The sequence below is a fragment of the Hemitrygon akajei genome, unplaced genomic scaffold (assembly GCF_048418815.1).
Source record: "Hemitrygon akajei unplaced genomic scaffold, sHemAka1.3 Scf000061, whole genome shotgun sequence".
NCBI classification, from domain to species: domain Eukaryota; kingdom Metazoa; phylum Chordata; class Chondrichthyes; order Myliobatiformes; family Dasyatidae; genus Hemitrygon; species Hemitrygon akajei.
In genome coordinates, this window is record NW_027331947.1 from 840,136 (window position 1) to 861,220 (window position 21,085).

At 43.2% G+C, this 21,085-nt stretch overlaps 1 protein-coding gene across 1 annotated transcript in view; it reads left to right on the top strand.

Moving 5' to 3' along the window:
- LOC140721776 (NACHT, LRR and PYD domains-containing protein 3-like) overlaps nucleotides 1–21,085 on the top strand; it is a 79,912-nt gene that overhangs the window by 39,022 nt on the left and 19,805 nt on the right. Inside the window, exons 3-8 of the mRNA XM_073036572.1 lie at nucleotides 1,359–1,528; nucleotides 4,050–4,146; nucleotides 6,834–7,121; nucleotides 7,697–7,863; nucleotides 14,995–15,166; nucleotides 15,274–15,339. Of these exons, the coding sequence (XP_072892673.1) occupies nucleotides 4,137–4,146; nucleotides 6,834–7,121; nucleotides 7,697–7,863; nucleotides 14,995–15,166; nucleotides 15,274–15,339 (703 nt within the window). The 5' untranslated portion in view covers nucleotides 1,359–1,528; nucleotides 4,050–4,136. The remainder of the gene's footprint in view (nucleotides 1–1,358; nucleotides 1,529–4,049; nucleotides 4,147–6,833; nucleotides 7,122–7,696; nucleotides 7,864–14,994; nucleotides 15,167–15,273; nucleotides 15,340–21,085) is intronic.

Below are 21,085 nucleotides of genomic sequence, written 5' to 3' on the forward strand. Positions count from 1 at the left end.
CCTCCGATGTATTTGCTTCCCCCACCATAACGGACAGCGCATTCCAGGTATCCACACCTCTCTGAGTAGAACAACTTACCCTCACATTTCTTTTGTAACTACTCCCTCACACTTTCATTGCATGTCCTCTGGTATTAGACATTTCAAAACAGCGAAACGATGCTCCATGTCTTTCATAATCTTATAAACCTCTATAAGATCTTCCCTCAGTCCACACCATTCCATGGAGAACAACCCGAGATTTTCTACTAAAACCTGGATGAATCCATTCTGACGAAAGATTAGGAAACCAAATCGTTAACTTTCTTCCTCTCCGCACAGCTGTTCCTTACCTGCTGAGCGTTTCTTGTGATTCCCGTTTCTCTTTATTACATTCACCTGGAACATTTCAAATCTCCTGCGAATGGATCAGCGCACTAGCGCTCGTTTTGTGTCAGTTGATAGAAGAGCGAAGAAACCACACAGCTTTTCCCAGTACATTATCCTGGTACCAATTGTCCTGTATTTTTAGCCTGGAAATGCATTCAGTACAGTTGTTGATAACAAGGTTCAAAGAATAATCTGAGAATGATAAGCATAATGCATGTGGAGCATTTGATGGCCCTGGGCCTGTGTTCAGTGGAGTTCAGATGGTTGGCGGGTTAGGACGGGGGTGATTATTTACACCTACTGAATGACAAGAGGTTTGGTTGCAGTGAGAATGAACAGGGTGTCTTGATTAGACGGAGAGTCTGGGATCTGAGAGTGCCGCCTCAGAATAAAGAAGCTTCACTTTAAAACTGAGATGAGAGCAATTACTTTAGCCAAATGTTGGTTGATCTGTGGAATTTGATGCCACAGAGGGTGATGGAGGCTGTCGTTGGGTATATTCATGTTCTGGATTGCTAAATAGGTTGCGTGCTATAGCAGGGAAGCAAGAATACGGTGTTGGAAAAAAAACTCTCCATGATTGATTTTGGAGCAGACTAGAATGACCGGATCACCTAATTCTACTCCTATGCATTATGATTTGTATCTTATACCATGACTGAGTGATGACTTCTTTGTGCCCCATCACAAACAAGAGAAAATCTTCAGATGCTGCCAAGCAACACACACAAAATGCTGGAGGAATTCAGAAGGCCAGGCAGCATCTATGGAAGAGAGTAGAGTCGACATACAGATGCTGCCTGATCTGATGAGTTCCTGCAGCAATTTTGTGTGTGTTTCTTTGTAACCCATGTCAGGCTTTGGAAAGTGTGAGGGGCAGTTACAGATTTCTTCACTCACATCATTATATATGAGTTCAAGTTCCAGTAAGTGTAATTCTTTGTTCTACTTTGTATGAGTAACATGCTTCATTATCTCTCTGGTTAAAGGTAGACCTGACCTGCGAGATTTATTGGAAAAGTAAAGCCCACGACAGGAAGAAAATCACAACTGAAGACGAGGGAACAGCAACAATGAACCAGCCCGAAGACGGAGAGCACCAAATGGAGAGAACCCATCTGACTTGGCGTCTCCATTGATTCAGTCAGGAGAAAGATTGGTGAGTCTCATTTACTCAAACACTGGTCCTTTTGGTATTACATTTCCGTACCAAGGAAGGTAGGAAATAGCTGGAGTGGGACTGAATAAGCCTCGGAATACCAGTATGCGTCTGTCAGACCAATTTGCACTCATTGTAGATTTGCTAATTACTCTGGGAACCCACGCACATTCCCTCATATTGTTTGCTGATTTCAAACTCTTATCAGTTCTGCTGTTTCCTTGCTTGGCTGTGTTACGTCACAATAATCTCAAAATGCGTTGAGAATTTCCTCCCTTTATAAGAGGCCGCAGTTTTCTCCTGCTGTAATGATTGCAGAAATGTGGAATTACCGTGAACTACAGCAACATGTCATTGACTCCTCTGTCTATTGCAATCTGCAACGATATACTTGCCCTCGAGTATGTTGTTGCACAAGCCTCCGCAAACCCTCTTGAAGCCAAATGTCCCAGCACCACATTTCAGTCTTAATGAGCAAATGGCAACCAATAATTTACATTTGTATACCCTGTCGCCATCAAGTGCTTTTCTACTAATAAATTGTCAGAACCTACGAACCTGTGATTAAGCATATTTAGGTTTTATAATGAAGTTATGTTCCCATTTAGCCCTGCACCAAAGGCATGGGTTATATCTGTACTTGAGATGAATAAATGTCCCTGCAGCCAGGACTGCTGGAGCTGCCGAGGTTAGTTTAAACTCAGTCGTTGCGGGATGGGAACCAGAATGTTTGGTCAGATAATAGAAGAGTTGATATAAAGGTAGATGCGAAGTTCACAGAGACTGTGGGAGGATCGGTTGTGGACAGGGCATCATGTAGTCAGTTGGAAATGTCTTTAATTCAATAGAATATGTATTAAGAATACGAGTAACTTAGAATATGGATGGTACATGTTATCACCATTACACAGACTGGACTGTTACAAGGGCAGGATTGGTGTTTGATGCTCCAGGTTTTCGTTGTTTCATAATACATACGGGGGTGGGGGGGGGGGGGGTGGTGAAAGGTGGAGCATTGTCTTTACTAATTAGGAATCATATGACAGTTACATAAACAGAGGACATCAATGTGGGTGGAAATCAGAAAAGGGAAGGGGGAATAGCTTGAGGGTAGGATACTCAGGAGCAAAGATGGAAACATGCCTGGACGATGCAGTGATAGGTGAGGTGCTTAATGAATGCTTTGATTCAGAGTTACCAATGAGATGGACAGTGATTGTGATGATAGCATAATATTGCCATTCTGCTAAGGAAGTGATGTTGTTCTATCTACAATAAACACCATGTTACTACAGAAAGTGAGGGTCACTGACAATGAACATTGCATCCTCTCTGGCCACAGGGGTAGTAACACATGATTGGAGGCTGTCAAAAGTTGTTATGTAATTCAATAAACCCAATGGGTTTAAATCCTGGGGATGATAGACCGGTCAGTGTTACATCGGGGGTGGGCAAACCCTTGGAGTGGATACTTAGGGATAGGAAATTTGAGCATCTGGAGAAGCATAATATTACTACGGGTTGCCATTTTGAGTTTTTGATGTGAGTGGAGAAAATGGAAGGGCAGGTGCGGGAGATAATTTTCCACAGTATGGACCAGTCACACACAGAATATCTACTAACATTTGTATCGACAGAGGCTGATCAGGAATCACTATGGCTTGGAGCATAGAAAGTTGTGTTCAACAATACTTTTTAAGGTTTTTCAAGATGATTATCAATGAGGGTGGGGGAGTGAATGTTGTACATTGAACTCCAGTAAAGCCTTTGGCAACGTGCCTCATGACAGCTTGGTCTGGAAGATACGGTGCCATGCGGTACAGAGAGAGAAAGTTAGATGGATTCAAATATTGCCTTAAAGGTAGTAAGCAAAGAGTGATGGTTGAAAGTTTCTCCTCAGAATGGAGGCGCGTAAGTAGTGTTGTACCCCAAAGCTACAAGTAACATTTGATATTTGTTAGTTGATAGCAATGAAGTGAATGCAGGTGCACAAGGCTTGACTGGTCAGTTCGTGGATGACGCAAAATTAGTAGATGGTACTCACGGTGAAGATTATCGTAGCTTATAGGGGATCTAAATGGGCAGAGGAGTGGTATATAGATTGCAAAACCAACACGAGCAGCAACGGTTTCATGCAGAGTTTGGTGATGATGTGGAGGGAGCAGCCAGAGGAAGTGGGTGAGGCAGGCACGACTGTATAATTCCAGAAGCAGTTGGGATGTGAATATGGAATGAAGAGGCCAGGAGGGAAATGGGCTCAACACAGGAAATTAGCACCATCTAAGTGTACACTGTGGTCAGCATTGTCTCAATGGGCTGAAGGGTTTGTATCTGCGCTCTGTTGCTCTGTGACTCTATCAGTAGGATGCGCCAGGTATCACCGAACCGACATACAGACATGGTGTGGGAGTTGATGTTTGTTCCTTAAGCACACTGCTGCTCTAATACAGAGGATGACAGTACTGTCACATTTGCAAAGTAATCCTATTCTGACTCACTGTCTGCTTGTTGTGTAATTCAGAGCATCACCAGCAGGTGGGGCTGTCCTGCATCGCGACCAAAGTGTAAACAAGACGCCGACAATCTACAATCGTCAGTCGGAATCAGAATGGCTACAGGTATGATCACTGGGAACTTTATAATTAAACTTCTGCCCTGTTGATTAAGAAAATTACACAGGCGCTAACAGGGCAGAGAAAAGTTTCATCTAATTGATCCCACTGGTAAAGCGGCTTTGTGTAGTCGGTCAATCGAACAGTTCCAATGCAGGGACCTGACACTAGTAATGGTTGAATGACTCCGCTCACCAGGCAAAGCTTCACCTGAGTTAAAGGAGCCGGAGACCCTGAATCAGCAGGTTGAGAGTGAAACAGTAACAAGAATGTGACAGCGGTGTTGTTTGTTAAGTAAAAGTCCAGGTTCAGGGTTTGTTACACATCAGGGACTGTTTAGAGGTGAAAGACATCTCCAACTTTCATTTATAAAATTCAGATGCAGGTGATTGGAGCATTTCCCGGATTTCAGAGATTGTGTGATAATACAACATTTCACGTTTTGGCAGGGCAGCTATCAACTCCCCCCTCGATGCGCAAAGTAGATGAGGGGAATTTTCCGAAATCTATTTTCTGTAGCCGAGCGGATAACATTGCCAGACTTTGAAATGGCTGAGGATCAGGAGACACTTCATTTTAGATTATCTTGTGGTCTGCGTTCGGTGCATCACAGTCTGGTATGGAGGGGCTACTGCACAGGACCGAGAGAAGGTGCAGAAGGTTGTAAATCTAGACAGGTCCATCTTGGGCACTGGCCGTCAAAATACCCAAGACATCTTTAGGAAACGGGGTCTCAGAAAGGCAGCATCCATTATTAAGGACCTCCAGCGCTCAGGGCATGCCCTTTTCGCACTGTTAGCATCAGAAAGCAGGTACAGAAGCCTGAAGGTACTCACTCAGCGATTCAGGAACAGATTCGTCCCCACTCATCTGATCCCTAAATGGACATCCAATCTTTGGACACTACCCTTTATTTTTAATATACATTCTTTATGATTTTGCATGTTTTTTTTAATCTATTCAATATACGTAATTAGTTTACTTATTTGTTTATTATATTTTATTTTATCCATTATTATTTGTTACCTGCTAGATTATGTGTTGCATTGAACTGCTGCTAAGTTAACAAATTTCACGTCACATGCCGGTGATAATAAAGCTGTTTCTGTTTTTCATCCACCAATCCATGTCCGGTCTGTGGCCAAATGGTGAACGTGATTTCTCACTATTTCCCTCTTGAGATGATCTGCTACCTGAATTTAAATACCCAGTATCTCTGATGGGAGACCCGGTATAACCAGTGACCAACTGTCTCTGTCTCCTGTAGGCACTGTGATTGTGCTCAACTCTGTGATTCCAGGTGGAATGAAAGAGAGATTACAGCCTGGAAACGGGTCCTTCGGCCCAACTAATTCATACTGTTCTAATTGTCTCTGAGCTTGTCGAATTTCCCAGCAGCTTTTCCCAAATTTCCCTTGCAGACTTCTTCTATTCTTTTTGCTGCCACATATTCTCAACTTTGTAATTTTATTTGTGTTACAGCCTCCTCTGGTTGCACGTAATTTATACTCATCACCCACTCCGTGGGGAAAAAAAATGCTTCTTCAGTCCCTTTTGTACGAATGAACGCATGAAAGAATGAATGAAATTGTATTTCGGTCAGTAACAACATAACAGAAAACATCATTTTCAACGATGATTTGATAAGACAAAATTAAATAATAATAAAAAAACAAGAACATGTAGATATTCTTTAAAACTGACCAAAAGGGCGTCAGCTGAAGCTACAGCTTATTATGCCTACCCCTCTTACTTATACAGAAAACATATTTGGCGTCAATCATCACATCAAAAATGTCATAATCTTTTAACAAAAATTCAGTTCCGAGTATCATTTGTTTACATCACTGCCATTCATTTTAAATCATGCATTTTTTATATTTGTTCATTAAATGTGCAAGGTTACCATTCAAGCTCCCATGATCCAGGGCAAACTGTCCCAGCCAAACCATTTAACACAAAAACCAAACAGCCCCATCCAGTAACGTACTTGTCAATCTCCCCGACACTTTTTCCGTCTGAAGCACATCCATCCTATAGATTAGCGACTGCAAAAGTGAGACTTTAAATTTAGCTGCTAGAAATGCACGCAGGACTCTCCCTTTGCCAATGACTTGTACAGTTATTACCTGACAATCATCATCCAAGAGATGGGATGGGACCCTGGGACCAGGCATCATGGGCTTCAAGGTTATGGTCAGTCTGTAACCCAGGGGACTGGACATTGTTCGTCTCAAGGCAGTGGTCAGTCTGTGACCCAGGGGACAAGACAGTTTGTGACAAAGCAAACAGAGAACGTGTGATCTAGAGGATCGGACCATGAGTAACCCAGTGGCTTGTCTGTGAGTGACACAGGTGACTGCACAGTTTGTGATCCAGGGAGATTTATGTCTGTGGGAGGTAACCCCATTGATAATTCCCGCTTTCACCTGATGCCGTTCCATTAATGACCGCTGGTTATCAGTGTTTTCAACTAATGCGTAGTCGTTTATCACTATTACTGTATCTATCCAGTTCTTTTCTGAGAGTGGCTTATCGGGATGGTCACCTGGCAGGAAGTGTGGCTCACATTCACCAGCACAGTCCCACTCCAAATCTGGTCAGCTGGCATCTCAGCTCCATTGCAGACACCCATTGTGAATCTTTGTTCGAGTATAAATCACTCTAAACCTGCTATTCATCATTTACTTCAGGTGGGAAATTAAATCGGGCACGGAAAGTACTCAAGCAGTTTTTACCAGGCAAATCACTAAGGGAAGATGATCGGGACACGGGGAGCAAGGTGCCAAAGCAGGGTCAGATTGAGAGCAATGTCCCAATGGAATGTGGTTCGGCCGCAGCGGAAGTGAAGCAAAGTCAGTCCAGAGACAGTGACGTCAGAGACACCGATCAGGACCCTGGAACCAGCACAAGTGAGGTGACTGCCTGTCAGCTCGGAAGCTCATTGAACATGGAATTGTCAAGTCTCCAACAAGGAGCGGGTGAGTGAAATGTGAGGGTGATGTGTTCACAGAATGAGGTAGGAAGGCGGGTAAATGTGTTTCTTTCTTGGAGGGTTGGTCAGAGAGGGGAAATGTGTGGGTGTGGTGCATGTGCTGTAGTGGGCACCCGTTACCCCACTACAGGAAATGTTTTCCCTGCTCTGATGATTTCCAGGATGTGTATCGGAGGAAATGCAGCTATCCGGATAAGAGAGTATTTCCAGGACATGAGTTATGGGAGATGTATTCGCCAGGATGGAGAGAGTATCTCTGGGAAGTGACTATCATTGACAGTCCCAACATTTATTGCTCATCTTAAACTGAAATTGGTGAGTGGGTGGGACAGTGGGAGAGACAGGTTTCTAGTGAATGTGGTCCTCCTGTTAACGACTGGCCCAGCGCATTGATGGGTCTGTTTTAAGGGCAATGTTGGAGATTAGGGCAAAATCCGTGTTTCCAGCTGAAAGCAGGTGAACACTAAGATTCAAGACATGACTGGTTTGTTGAGTTGGGTGAGAGCAGTGGAGACAAGCGATATTTGAGTCTGTGACGACATTCTCTTTTTATATTCGCAGAGCCAGAGTTTACAATCTCTGACCTCCTGGCAGAGGGGGGCGAGTATCGACTGTACCAACTGACAAAGTTCTACAGGGACAGACTCAAACAAGCGATTGAAGAAAAGGTTGAAAGACTCGGTTGGATGTTGACAAAGGAGGGTCATTTCAGTAGAGAAGAAAATGAGGTGAGTGTCATAAGGGGGAGCGTTGAGATGGGACCCAAATATTGACACTGAAGTACTAGGAACAGGGTGGAACAAAGCTAAGGGACGGGACAGGCCGCAGTTCGTGGCTTTCGTGGAGATCTTGGAGGCTTGGGGTTCTTGGAGGCTCAGGTAGAATGAGGCTACAGTCCTGGGTGCTTGGGAATCTTGGAGACTTGTGTTCCTGATGTCCATGGAGACTTGGAGACCTTGGGTACTTGGGTTCCTGGAGTTCATGGAGACAGACAGACAGACATACTTTATTGATCCCGATGGAAATTGGGTTCCTGGTGGATTTGGAGTGCTTGGAGGCTTGGGTAGCTCCAGGCTAGAGCCTTGGGTTCTCTGGAGACTTGGAGTGCTTGGAGGCTTGGGTAGCTCGAGTCTGGATTCTTGGGTTGCTCAAGGCCAGAGTCTTGGGTTCTTGGAGATAGCCTCCTGGGCGGGCCACGGGACTCCTGAGCAGGACGCGGGACACAACCAGACAGAGACAAGGAACAGGAAGGTACAGAACGGGCCAGAGTCTTGGCTTCTTGGAGCTAGCCTCCTGGGCGGGCCGCGGGACTCCTGAGCAGGATGCGGGACACAACCCGACGGAGACAAGGAACAGGAAGGCACAGAACCAACCGCCGGGCAACGGCAAACAGCCTGACTTACCCGACGGATGCAAGGGAAAGGAAGGAAGCTTGGTCTGAGGTGGCTTCAAGACTTGAGGTGGCCGGTAAACTCAGCGGGCTACAGAACAGTCAAATCCATAACTCAGTGAAAGAACTCGCCTTCCACCAGTGGGGTACACCAAGCAGAGACTGACAGGATAACCCCCCAACTACTCTCAATCCCAGAGCCACTTTTATTCCCAGCCAACAAGATGAGCATCGGGTGCAAATGCTTGAGTCCAATCGGAAATGAGGGACAGTCGGTGGACCCGGAGTCCGGAGTCCGTGGACCGGACCGTGAACCGGAATGTGGATTTAGGGCCGGACCCTCACAGTGCGTGTATCTAGTGTATCGTCACTGAGCTTCTGGTATCAGAGGGAATAGTGATCGATATTAATCTCCTGCACGTTCTAGGAGTTCGACATGGGAATGGAGACTTTGATCTCTGACTTGTCTCCAGCAGATCTGGTTTCAGCTGTTAAGGTGGGGAGCAGTGGGAACTGCAGGTTCAGCTTCACCTTTTCCTCTCACACCTGCTGTATTTATCAATGCGATATAAGAGCAGTGACTGCATATCTGGACTGTTGAACAGGCATCCAGTCCAAAACTAATTTTTTCATCTTATCAGAGCCGTCGGTCAATTCCTCTCAAGTCGTTAATTCAGCATGAATATGAAACTGTGATATTGTAAATTGGGCCAACTGGGTTCACTGCCGGACTTGAGGGAGGGAAACCTGCTAACCACAGCTGGTCTGATCTCCACCTGAGCTCCCAAACAATAAGTGGCTGACTTGTCATAGTCATAGCAAAGTACAGCACAGAAACAGGCCCTTTGGTCCATCTATTCCATGCTGGGCTACTGAAACTGCCTATTCCCATTGACCTGCACCAGGCCATGGCGCTCTATACCCTTATCATTCATGTACCTATCCAGACTTCTCTTAACCGCTTGTACCACTTGCGCTGCTAGCTCGTTCTACACTCTCAACACCCGCAGAGTGAAGGTGTGTCGTTACGGAACGAAATAGGTCAAGTGACGGAGGTATGTGTTGGGGAACACTTCGAGCCCAGTGATCAAAATGCCATTAGCTTCAATATAATTTGGAGAAGGATAGGACTGGACCCAGGGTAGAGATTTTAGTTTGGAGAAAGGCTAATTTGAGGAGATGCAAAAGGATTTAGAAGGATTGGATTTGGGACAATTTGTTTCATGGGAAGGATATCATACAGAAATGGAAGTCATTTAAAGGTAAAATTCTGAGGGTACAGAATCTTTATGTTCCTGTTAGGTTGAAAGGAAAGGTTAAAACTTTGAGATAGCCATGGTTTTTAAGGGATATTGGAAACTTGGTTAGAAAAAAGAGAGATATCTACAATAAATAAAGGGAGCATGGAGTAAATGAGGTGCTCGAGGAATATAAAGAATGTAAGAAGAATCTTAAGAAAGAAATTAGATAAGCTAAAAGAAGATACAAGGTTGCCTTGGCAAGTAAGGTGAACATAAATCTGAAGGGTTTCTACAGTTATATTAATAGCAAAAGGATAGTGAGGGATAAAATTGGTCCCTTACAGAATCAGAGTGGACAGCTATTTGTGAAGCCGAAAGAGTTGTGGGAGGTTTTGAACAACTTCTTTTCTTCGGTATTCACTAAGGAGAAGGATATTGAATTGTGGAAGTAAGGGAATCAAGCAGGGAAGTTATGGAAACTATGACGATTAAAAGGGAGGAAGTACTGGATCTTTTAAAGAATATAAAAGTGGATAAATCTCCTTGTCCAGACAGGATATTCCCTAGGACCTTGAGGGAAGTTAGTGTAGAAATAGCAGGGGCTCTGACAGAAATATTTCAAATGACATTGGAAACGGGGATGGTGCTGGAGGATTGGCATATTGCTCATGTGGTTCCATTATTTATAAATGGTGTTAAGAATAAACCTAGCAATTATTGGCCTGTCAATGTGACCTCAATGGTGGGTAAATTAATGGAAAGTATTCTTAGAGATGGTATATATAATTACCTGGATAGACAGGGTCTGATTAGGAACAGTCAGCATGGATTTGTGCGGGGAAAATCATGTTTGACAAATCTTATTGCATTTCTTGAACAGGTTATAAGTAAAGTTGACAAGGGTAAAGCAGTGGATGATGTCTATATGGACTTCAGTAAGGCCTTTGACAAGGTTCCGCATGGAAGGTTAGTTAGGAAGGTTCAATCGTTAGGTATTAATATTGAAGTAGTAAAATGGATTCAGCAGTGGCTGGATGGGAGATGCCAGAGAGTAGTGGTGGGTAACTAAACACAGTATGCTGCAGATGCTGTGATCAAATCAACACATATCAACAGTTTCGGTCCGGAACGTTGACTGTTCATTGCAACAGATGCTGCCCGACTTGCTGAATTCATCCAGCTTGTTTGTATGTGGTGGATAACTGTTTGTCAGGTTGGAGGCCGGTGACTAGTGGTGTGCCTCAGGGATCTGTACTGGGTTCAGTGTTGTTTGTCATATACATTAATGATCTGGATGATGGGTTGGGAAGTTGGATTAATAGGTATGCAAATGATACTAAGGTAGGTGGCGTTGTGGATAGTGAAGTAGGTTTTCAAAGCTTGCAGAGAGATTTAGGCCAGTTAGAACAGTGGGCTGAACGATGGCAGATGGAGTTTAATGCTGATAAGTGTGAGATGCTACATTTTGGTAGGAATAATCCAAATAGGACATACATGGTAAATGGTAGGGTGTTGAAGAATGCAGTATAAGAGAGTGATCGAGGAATAGTGGTGCATAGTTCTCTGAAGGTGGAATCTCATGTGGATAGGGCAGTAAAGAAAGCTTTTGGTATGCTGGCCTTTATATATCAGAGCATTGAGTATAGGTGTTGGGATGTAATGTTAAAATTATACAAGGCATTGGTAAGGACGAATTTGGAGTATTGTGTACAGTTCTGGTCACCAAATTATAGGAAAGATGTCAACAAAATAGAGAGAGTACAGAGAAGATTTACTAGAATGTTACCTAGGTTTCAGCACCTAAGTTACAGGGAAAGGTTGAACAAGTCATTATTCTTTGGAGCGTAGAAGTTTGAGGGGGGACTTGATAGAGGTATTTAAAATTATGAGGGGGATAGATAGAGTTGACATGGATAGGCTTTTTCCATTGAGTGCAGGGGAGATTCAAACAAGAGGACATGAGTTGAGAGTTAGGGAGCAACAGTTTAAGGGTAACACGAGGGGGAATTTCTTTACTCAGAGAGTGGTAGGTGTGTGGAATGAGCTTCCAGCAGAAGTGGTAGAGTCAGGTTCGGTATTGTCATTTGAAGTAAAATTGGATCAGTATATGGACAGGAAAGGAATAGAGGGTTATGGGCTGAGTGCAGGTCAGTGGGACTAGGTGAGAGTAAGCATTCGGCATGGACTAGAACGGCCGAAATGGCCTGTTTCCGTGCTGTAATTGTTATAATGTTATATGGTTATATGGACATATCAGAATGGGAATGGGACGTGGAATTGAAATGTGTGGCCACTGACAGGGTGTAGGTTTTTGCAAGGGGGGGCTGGAAAGTAACTTCCGCACCTCCAACGGGTCCAACATATAATTCTCCGTAATCTCCGCCACCTCCAATGGGATCCCACTACCAAGCACATCCTTCCCTCCCACCCCCTTCTGCTTTTCGCAGAGATCGCTCCCTACGCGACTCCCTTGTCTACTCGTCACCCCCCGCCATCCTTTCCCACCAATCTCCCTCCTGGCACTTATCCTTGTAAACGGAACAAGTGCTACACCTGCCCTTACACTTCCTCCCTCACCACCATTCAGGGCCCCAGACAGTCCTTCCAGGTGAGGTGACACTTCACCTGTCAGTCAGCTGGTGTGGTAAACTGCGTCCGGTGCTCCCAGTGTGGCCTTTTATATATTGGTGAGACCCGACGCAGACTGGGAGACCATTTCGCTGAACACCTATGCTCCGTCCGCCCGAGAAAGCAGGATCTCCCAGTGGCCACACATTTCAATTCCACGTCCCATTCCCATTCTGATATGTCTATCCATGTCCTCTTTTACTGTCAAGATGAAGCCACATTCATGTTGGAGGAACAACGCCTTATGTATCGGCTGTGGAGCCTCCAAACTGATGGCGTGAACATTGACTTCTCTAACTTCCATTAATGCCCCTCCTCCCCTTCTTACCCCATCTCTGAGATATTTAGTTTTCTCCCCCTTCTTTTTTTTATCTCATTCTGGCCATTACTCTGCCTGTTCTCCATCTTGATCTGTGCTCCCCTCCCCTTTCTTTCTCCCTGGGCCTCCCATCCCATGATCCTTTCCCTTCTCCAGCTCTGTATTCCTTTTGCCTATCACCTTTCTGGCTCTCAGCTTCACCACACCCCCTCCGGTCTTCTCCTATCATTTCGCATTTTCACTCCCCCTCCTACTTTCAAATCACTTACTATCTTTCCTTTCAGTTAGTCCTAACGAAGGGTCTCGGCCCAAAACGTCGACAGCGCTTCTCCCTATAGATGTTGCCTGGCCTGCTGCGTTCCACCAGCATTTTGTGTGTGTATCTACCTTTGCTGCCACTTTTAATGAATTATGGACCTGTATTCCAAGTTCACTTTGTTCTACCACAATCCTCACTGTCTAAGATTGACCCTGCTTAGTCCTTCCAAAGTGCAACACGTCGCACTTGTCTGCATTAAATTGCATCGGTCATTTTTCAGCCCATTTCTCAGCTGGTTTAGACACCACTGCAAGATTTGGTAGCCTTCCTCACTCTCCACTACACGTCTCCACTCTTGTCGTCATCTGCAAATTTGCTGATCCAATTGACCACATTTTCATCCAGGTCGTTGATATAGATGACCAACAACAACGGACCCAGCACCAATCCCTGTGGCACAGCACGAATTAAAAACTCCCAGTCAGAGATTCAACAGTCTATAACCTTTCTGTCTTCTTCCAAAAATCCAAAGTCAAATCCAATTTACCACTTTAATTTGCATGCTGAGCAACTGAAGTTTCTTGTCCACCCTCCTGTGCTGTACCTTGTCAAGTGCCGTGCATTCCTTCGACAACACCCAATTCCTTCGATTCATCAACTTTCCCGTAACTCCCTGGAAAAACTTTAAAATTGGTTCGACATGAACTACCACTGATGTCTTATGACCCCAAAAATCAATGGGTTGTCCGAAAAGAGCATAAATATCAGACAAACCTTTTGGTGAGCTATTTTACATTAGCAGCTAACCTACTTCATATTTCATATTTTCTCTACTTACGGCTTTTTAGTTGCTTTCGGCTGTTTAGTAAAAGCTTTCCTCTATATCTTTTTCTATATTCTGTGTCCTCTCATTTGCCTTTGTGCTGCGTTGACTCCCTCGTCAACCACGGTTGGTCATCCTCCCTCTGGTATAATTTTTCATCTTTGCAATTATCCACCTCTACCTGCGCCTTCCGAATCACTCCCAGAATCCTCATCTATCCCTGCTTTGCTGTTGCCTCTGCTAGTGTCCTCTTCCAATTTATTTTGCCCAGCTCCTTTCTCATTCCTCTGTAATTCCTTTATTCCACTGTAATACGGATACATCTAACTTAAACCTTCTCCCTCTCAAACTGCAGTGTGGGTTCTGCTATTTTATGATCATTGCCTCTTAAGGGTTTATTTAGCTGAAGCTCCCCAATCAAATCTGGTGCAATACACAACATCGAATCCAGATCCGCCTTTCCTAGAGTGGGCTCAACCATAGGCTTCTCTCAAAAGCCATCTCATAAGCATTCTGTAAATTCCCTCACTTGGGATTCAGCACTGAACTGATTTTCCAAAGCTACCTGCGTATTGAAATTCCCCATTGACTATTTTAACACTGAGCTCTTTACATGCCTCTTCTCTCTCCCACTGGAATTTGTAGCCCACATCCTGGTTACTGTTCCATCAGGGTCATTTTTCCTATGCAGTTTCTTAACATCTACATCGTCCATTCCGCTACCACCTCTTTATAAGGACATTTATTTTTCTATGAGATCAAAATCAACCCAACCCTTTCACTTACCCGCCTGTCCTTTTGATTAACTATTTATCCTTGGGTATAAGCACTCAAATATGATCTTCTTTCAACGATGATTCAGTGATCCCTGCCACCCATTTTTGCTCTCTCGCTCTCCCCTCTCTTCCGTTCTTGTTGTCACATCTTTTTGATGTAATGTTGCACATTGATGGACAAATAAGTTAATTACGTTGAATATACTCTAGGGTATTTGGAAATCCTTATTCTTTCACAATATTGATTTAGAATTTCCTTCAGTTACTGTTTCTCTGTTGATGACTGAACCCAGGGCGGATGAGGCAGCAGCCCAGTGACTGCAACTGTTCTGAAGCTACTGGGGCCATGAACAGATATTTTCCTGCACATTCTCCACGTCTGTCTGTCTGCTCCACAATAACTTCATTGTTTCCTTTTTATAGAAAGTCACTGAACTGACAGAGAAGGGAAACCGGGCAGAGAGTTCCAGACTCTTCCTCAGTTTGGTGATGGGCAAAGGCTCCCGGGCCTGGAGGGCGATGTGGGAATCCTTTGTGACATGGAGGACTGAGTTACCGAAGCTGGACAGAATACTGAGGGAAATACAGGAACTTGGTATGTTAAAACCACGCACTGAACACAAAGACACATTGAAATAAACATTTCAGTTATTTTAATTATTTTAGCTCTGTTTCCATGGATTTTGTTTTATATTTAAACAGGTCCTGATCCACAGGAATACATGAACATCGGCCAAGGGTTATCTGAGTTACCCACTCAACTGATAGGTGAGTGATGAAATGTGCAGTTCAAACCACATTTCAAATGTTAGTCTGTGACTTGGCAAAACCTCAGAATCAAAATTCACCATTAATCATTCGCCGATCTCTGGATTCAGGTTACAATTCAGAGAATCTCTCTTTGCAGCCTGAATATTCTACATTGTATTTTTGTCTTAATCCAGCTGTTGGTACTGCTGAAGTCTTCACTCCAGGTCCTCATGCTCTGGGAATTCCCACACACCCCAGACAGGCTCCTGATACACTGTATGACCCAGTCCAGGTGATTTTTCTATCTTCAGACCTTTCATATTCCAAGCTCCTTTTCCTTTGAAATAGCACTACACACACTTCTGTTTGCTGATATTCTTTACCTTTTGTAATTCCGCTCGTGACTTCCACAGAGTTTCTCTGGCATTTCCTTTTCACCCGTTACTGCAACTACAACATCATTTTCCAGCAGTCATCTGGGAAAGAAAAAAAATACTTTGGATACTTTGGAATCCTTTCTTATATAATTGACCATATCCTTGCACTTCCTGCACATTCATGTATATCTAGCAGCATCTATAACATATTTGCCACCGACATGACCCAGACAGTAACTTCCATGCACCCACAACTCTGTGAAAAAACTTACCACAATTGCTGTAAATTTACACCATCTCACCTCAACCAAATGCCTTCTGGTATTAGACATCAGCCTTATGTAAAAAAAATAACAATAGACAATAGACAATAGGTGCAGAAGTAGACTATTCGGCCCTTCAAGCCTGCACCGCCATTCTGAGATCATGGCTGATCATCTACTATCAATACCCGGTACCTGCCTTGTCCCCATATCCCTTGATTCCCCTATCCATGATACCTATCTAGCTCCTTCTTGAGAGCATCCAGAGAATTGGCCTCCACTGCCTTCCGAGGCAGTGCATTCCTTAACTCTGTCTTAAATGACCTACCCCTTATTCTCAAACCATGCCCTCTGGTACTGGACTCTCCCAGCATCTGGAACATATTTCCTGCCTCTATCTTGTCCAATCCCTTAATAATCTTATATGTTGCAATCAGATTCCCTCTCAATCTCCTGAATTCCAGCGTGTACAAGCCCAGTCTCTCTAACCTCTCTGCGTAAGACAGTCCGGACATCCCAGGGATTAACCTCGTGAATCTATGCTGCACTTCCTCTACAGCCAGGATGTCCTTCCTTAACCCTGGAGACCAAAACTGTACACAATACTGCAGGTGTCGTCTCACCAGGGCCCTGTACAAATGCAAAAGGATTTCCTTGCTCTTGTACTCAATTCGCTTTGTAATAAAGGCCAACATTCCATTAGCCTTCTTCACTGCCTGCTGCACTTGCTCATTCACCTTCAGTGACTGATGAACAAGTACTCCTAGATCTCTTTGTATTTCTCCCTTGCCTAACTCTACACCGTTCAGATTATAATCTGCCTTCCTGTTCTTACTTCCAAAGTGGATAACCTCACACTTATTCACATTAAACGTCATCTGCCAAGTATCTGCCCACTCACTCAGCCTATCCAAGTCACCCTGAATTCTCCTAACATCCTCATCACGTCACACTGCCACCCAGCTTAGTATCATCAGAAAACTTGCTGATGTTATTCTCAATGCCTTCATTTAAATCGTTGATGTAAATGGTAAACAGCTGTGGTCCCAATACCGAGCCCTGTGGCACCCCACTAGTCACCACCTGCCAAACAAACAAAATGCAGGCTGTCAATCCAAACTCTTATCTATCAAAATTGTACACCTCAGTCAAATCTCTATTCTAACTGCAGAGTAAACAAACCAAGTTTATCAAACCCCTCCTTGTAGTACATGTCACCGAATCCAGGCAACACCCTGATGAACCTGTTCTGCACCCTCTCCAATCCTTCCAAAAGCTGGAAATCAGAAGTGAATACAATACTCCAGATGCTCCCTAAAACCATAGGATCCAGGAGTAAAATCGCCGATTGGCTCAGTGAATTTGCTCCGCAAATCCTCTCAAACCCATTATTCTGCCTTCTCCCAGTAAAAGCTGATGCTTTTCCAAATCAAGAACCTATCGACCTGCATTTTAAATATACCCAATGACTTGTCGTCTTCAGCTGTCTATGACAATAATTTCACGGATTCACCACCCACCAGTGAAAGAAATTTCTCCCAGTGTGGGTTACCTCCAGCCAGGACAATTCACACAGTACTCAAGCATGTTAATTTTCTGTATAAGGATTCCATGTGGGACCTTGTCAAACACCCGACTAATATCCAAGTAAAAGATCTCCATGTGTAACTTCATCCATCACCTTTGTCACCTCCTGGAAGAACTCCATCAAGTTGGCAAGACGCTAACCCCGCCCAAAGCCTTGCTGCTGAACCCCAAAGCAGCTCAAACAGGCTCTCTTTCATATTCCCATGGGGCAGAAGATATAAAAGGCTGAAGGTATGTACCACCAGCCTCAAGGACAGCTTTAATTCTGCATTTATAAGACTACTGAATGATTACCTTCTATGTTATGATTGGCTCTCAATGATAAGATATATATAAAATTGTAACATCGTGCAGATCGTAACTAATAACCACTCACTTAGATAACCACAATATACTTACAGAAGAGCAGAAAGAATACACTCAGTGTATGAACAGATTTAAGGAGCAACTGATAATAGATTATGTATCTATCGAGCACTGGGGAGTGTAGAAATCTCTCAGTGTTATATTGTCTATCAAAAACTATTTGATTCTGTCTGTAACATGGTTAAGAGGTTTCAATATTATATAAGATGCATCCAATACTTGTGAAATTTCTACAACATCTAATTTAGTACAATAAATGCCCTATTAACAAGAACAACGGAAGAACCACTGTTACCAAAATAAATGGAGACATTTTCCAGAGTGACACACTAAGCCCACTATGGTTTTGTCTGGCGTTAAACCCACTCTTGAATTTCCTGAAACAGACAAAAATCAGGTATCAATTTAGAAAAAAAAAACAAACGAATTATACCTTGACACAACTATACAGGGATGATTGGAAATGATTTGCTCTTGCATCAGTGGAGCTAAAACAATTAATTCAAATAATGGAACTAATTTCCAAAGAAAGCATATACAGTATAGCTATGCATGTCTGTGTGATTCTGTAAATAAGTGTGCAGAAATAGAAATAAAAAAGAGATTAGTGAGTCACTATCGATGGGTTGTTTGTCCATTCAGAAACTAGATGGCAGAGGAGAAGTTTCTGAACCGTTGAGTATGCGCTTTACTCCGATCCTGTACAGTAGTCCCCATGAACCAGACAGTGATGCAGCCAGTTACAATGCTCTCCAAGTTACAAATGTAGAAATATTCGAGTGATGTTGGAAACTCCTGATGAAATATAGCCACTGTTGTAGTTTCTTTGTGGCTGCATCCATATATTGGGTCCAGGTCAGATACTCGAAGATATTGGCAGCCAAGAATTTGAAATTGCCCACACTCTCCACTTCAGATCCCTCTGTGAGGATTGGTGTGTTGGGTTCCCTCATCTTACCCTTTCTGAAATCCACAATTAGCTCTAATGATATATTTTTATCAACGCAAGCAGGATTCAGCACTCCGTACAAGCATATGCAATTCTGATAAGGGGTACACATCACTGAATGCAAATGAAAGCATAACCCATAAAAATGAAGAAACGATCATAATAGAAGAACGTTAACCTTGGAAGAGTGGAAGAGTCTGACTCCCCACGGAAGACATCCCCAGGATCTGAGCGCACTAGATGTTGACAAGGAAGTGTCAAGCACCTGGCTCAGAGATGGAGACCTCTTCCCAGAAACAGAAGGGAGCATACAGGACCAGGTGGTTAACACATCTAGTTATCAATAATAAAGAATAAAGGGCAACAGGTTCAAGATGATAAATGCTGAAAATTACAAAAGAAGCCAGAAAGAATTGAACACATTACAGGATCCTGCGGTAGTTTTACTCAATCTGAGTACTGCACTATCAAGTGGTAGATAACTTTCATAAAAATCTTGCTTAAACCACAGCTGATGAAAAAAACCATCCCTCATTGTAAATACAAGCATGCTGCACTTTTAGAGTTAGAGTCCGACAAATCCAACTGTGACCGATCAATTATTACAGATAGGACAATTCATAATAACTGTCCAGCTATAATTGTACCGGACAAACTAGCAATAACAACTTTTTTAAATAGATATAGCCATTCCAAACACACATAAATTACAGATATCAATTAATGAAAAACTTCAGAAATATGCCGAATTAAAAGAGGAAGTTGAAAGACTGTGGAACATGAACATGTTATATTCCCGATAATAATATCGACAACTGGTATCATTCAAAAAGCACTACACGATAGTATTAATGAATTAGCTCCACACAGCAATGTTCATGTTAATCTTCCGAAAGCTACAATAGTATACGTCATGAGAGTAATCTGAAATTTCCTATCACAATGAGTGTGCTTGGATTTGCCCGTACCTCAGGATTTGCCAGTTAAGAAAAAATAAAAAGTAATACTGTTATTTATAAAGCAGTTTTTATCAGGACGATGTCGTTCAAACTGTGTTACAATGGGATAAAGTGCAAACTAGAAAATAAAAGACAAAATAATATCAATTACAAGCAAGGTTCAAATTCTTAAAAAAATGTTTTACGCTTGTGCTTAAAAGTGACTAACAGAGTCTACATCCCTTACACAGTACTTGCAGAAGTCTTGGTCTCCCTAGTTATATATATCTGCCTCAGAATTTTGTGCAGTACTGCACCATTTTTTTAAGTGTTGAATTCTACAGTTTAGGAAAATAGTTCAAAAACTAAAAAAAAATCTGACCTGCCAATGATTCTTTGGCCTTGTACCTTATAGTCTGCCTGCACTGTATTTTCTCAGCAACTGAAACACTGTTTCCCTGCACTATTCTGTTCCGTTTTTCCTTGTAGGACCTCATTGCACCGATGTGATGTAATGACCTATTTTGATCGCGTGCATAAGAGTCTTCATTGTACCTTGGTACATGTGACTATAATAACCCAATTTGCCAAGTTATTATTGTCAATAACACAGAGCTGCTTGGTTGCTTAAGATTGTTACACCCAGGGGTGGTAGTGGGGAAACACTCCCACGACCTATTAAATGCTCCAGTGGCGTGCAACTCAAACAGCCTCTGACAATCAGTTCCAGCTCCTGGCCTTCATGTGTGACATAGCTACTAAGCTTGGCAGAGGCATTTTTTCTGATAGGAGAAAGGGCAAATGCCGGTTACTGCCACCTGACAACCAGTCGCTTCGGGTAGTTGGGGCTCATCATTCGTGACTGGCAGCTCATCCAGAAGAAGGAAAACCGTGATCTCACACTGTTACTTTGGGAGTAAACGCAGTGGGAAAAATATAACCATATAACAATTACAGCACGGAAACAGGCCATCTTGGCCCTCCGAGTCCGTGCTGAACGTTTACTCTCACCTAGTGCCACTGACCCGCACTCAGCCCATAACCCTCCATTCCTTTCCTGTCCATATACATATCCAATTTTGCTTTAAATGAGAATACCGAACCTGCCTCTATCACTTCTACTACAGCTGGAGCCCCTAAGGCAGTCTTAGGTTGCATTCAACGTGGTCTGGAAACTCCTGTGACACTTCTGGTGCCAAGCTGTATTGGTCTCTGGAGTTCCTTTGTGTTCATCGTCTGCTAATGATGTAAACAATGCTTCAAATATAGTCAAATGTTGTCCTA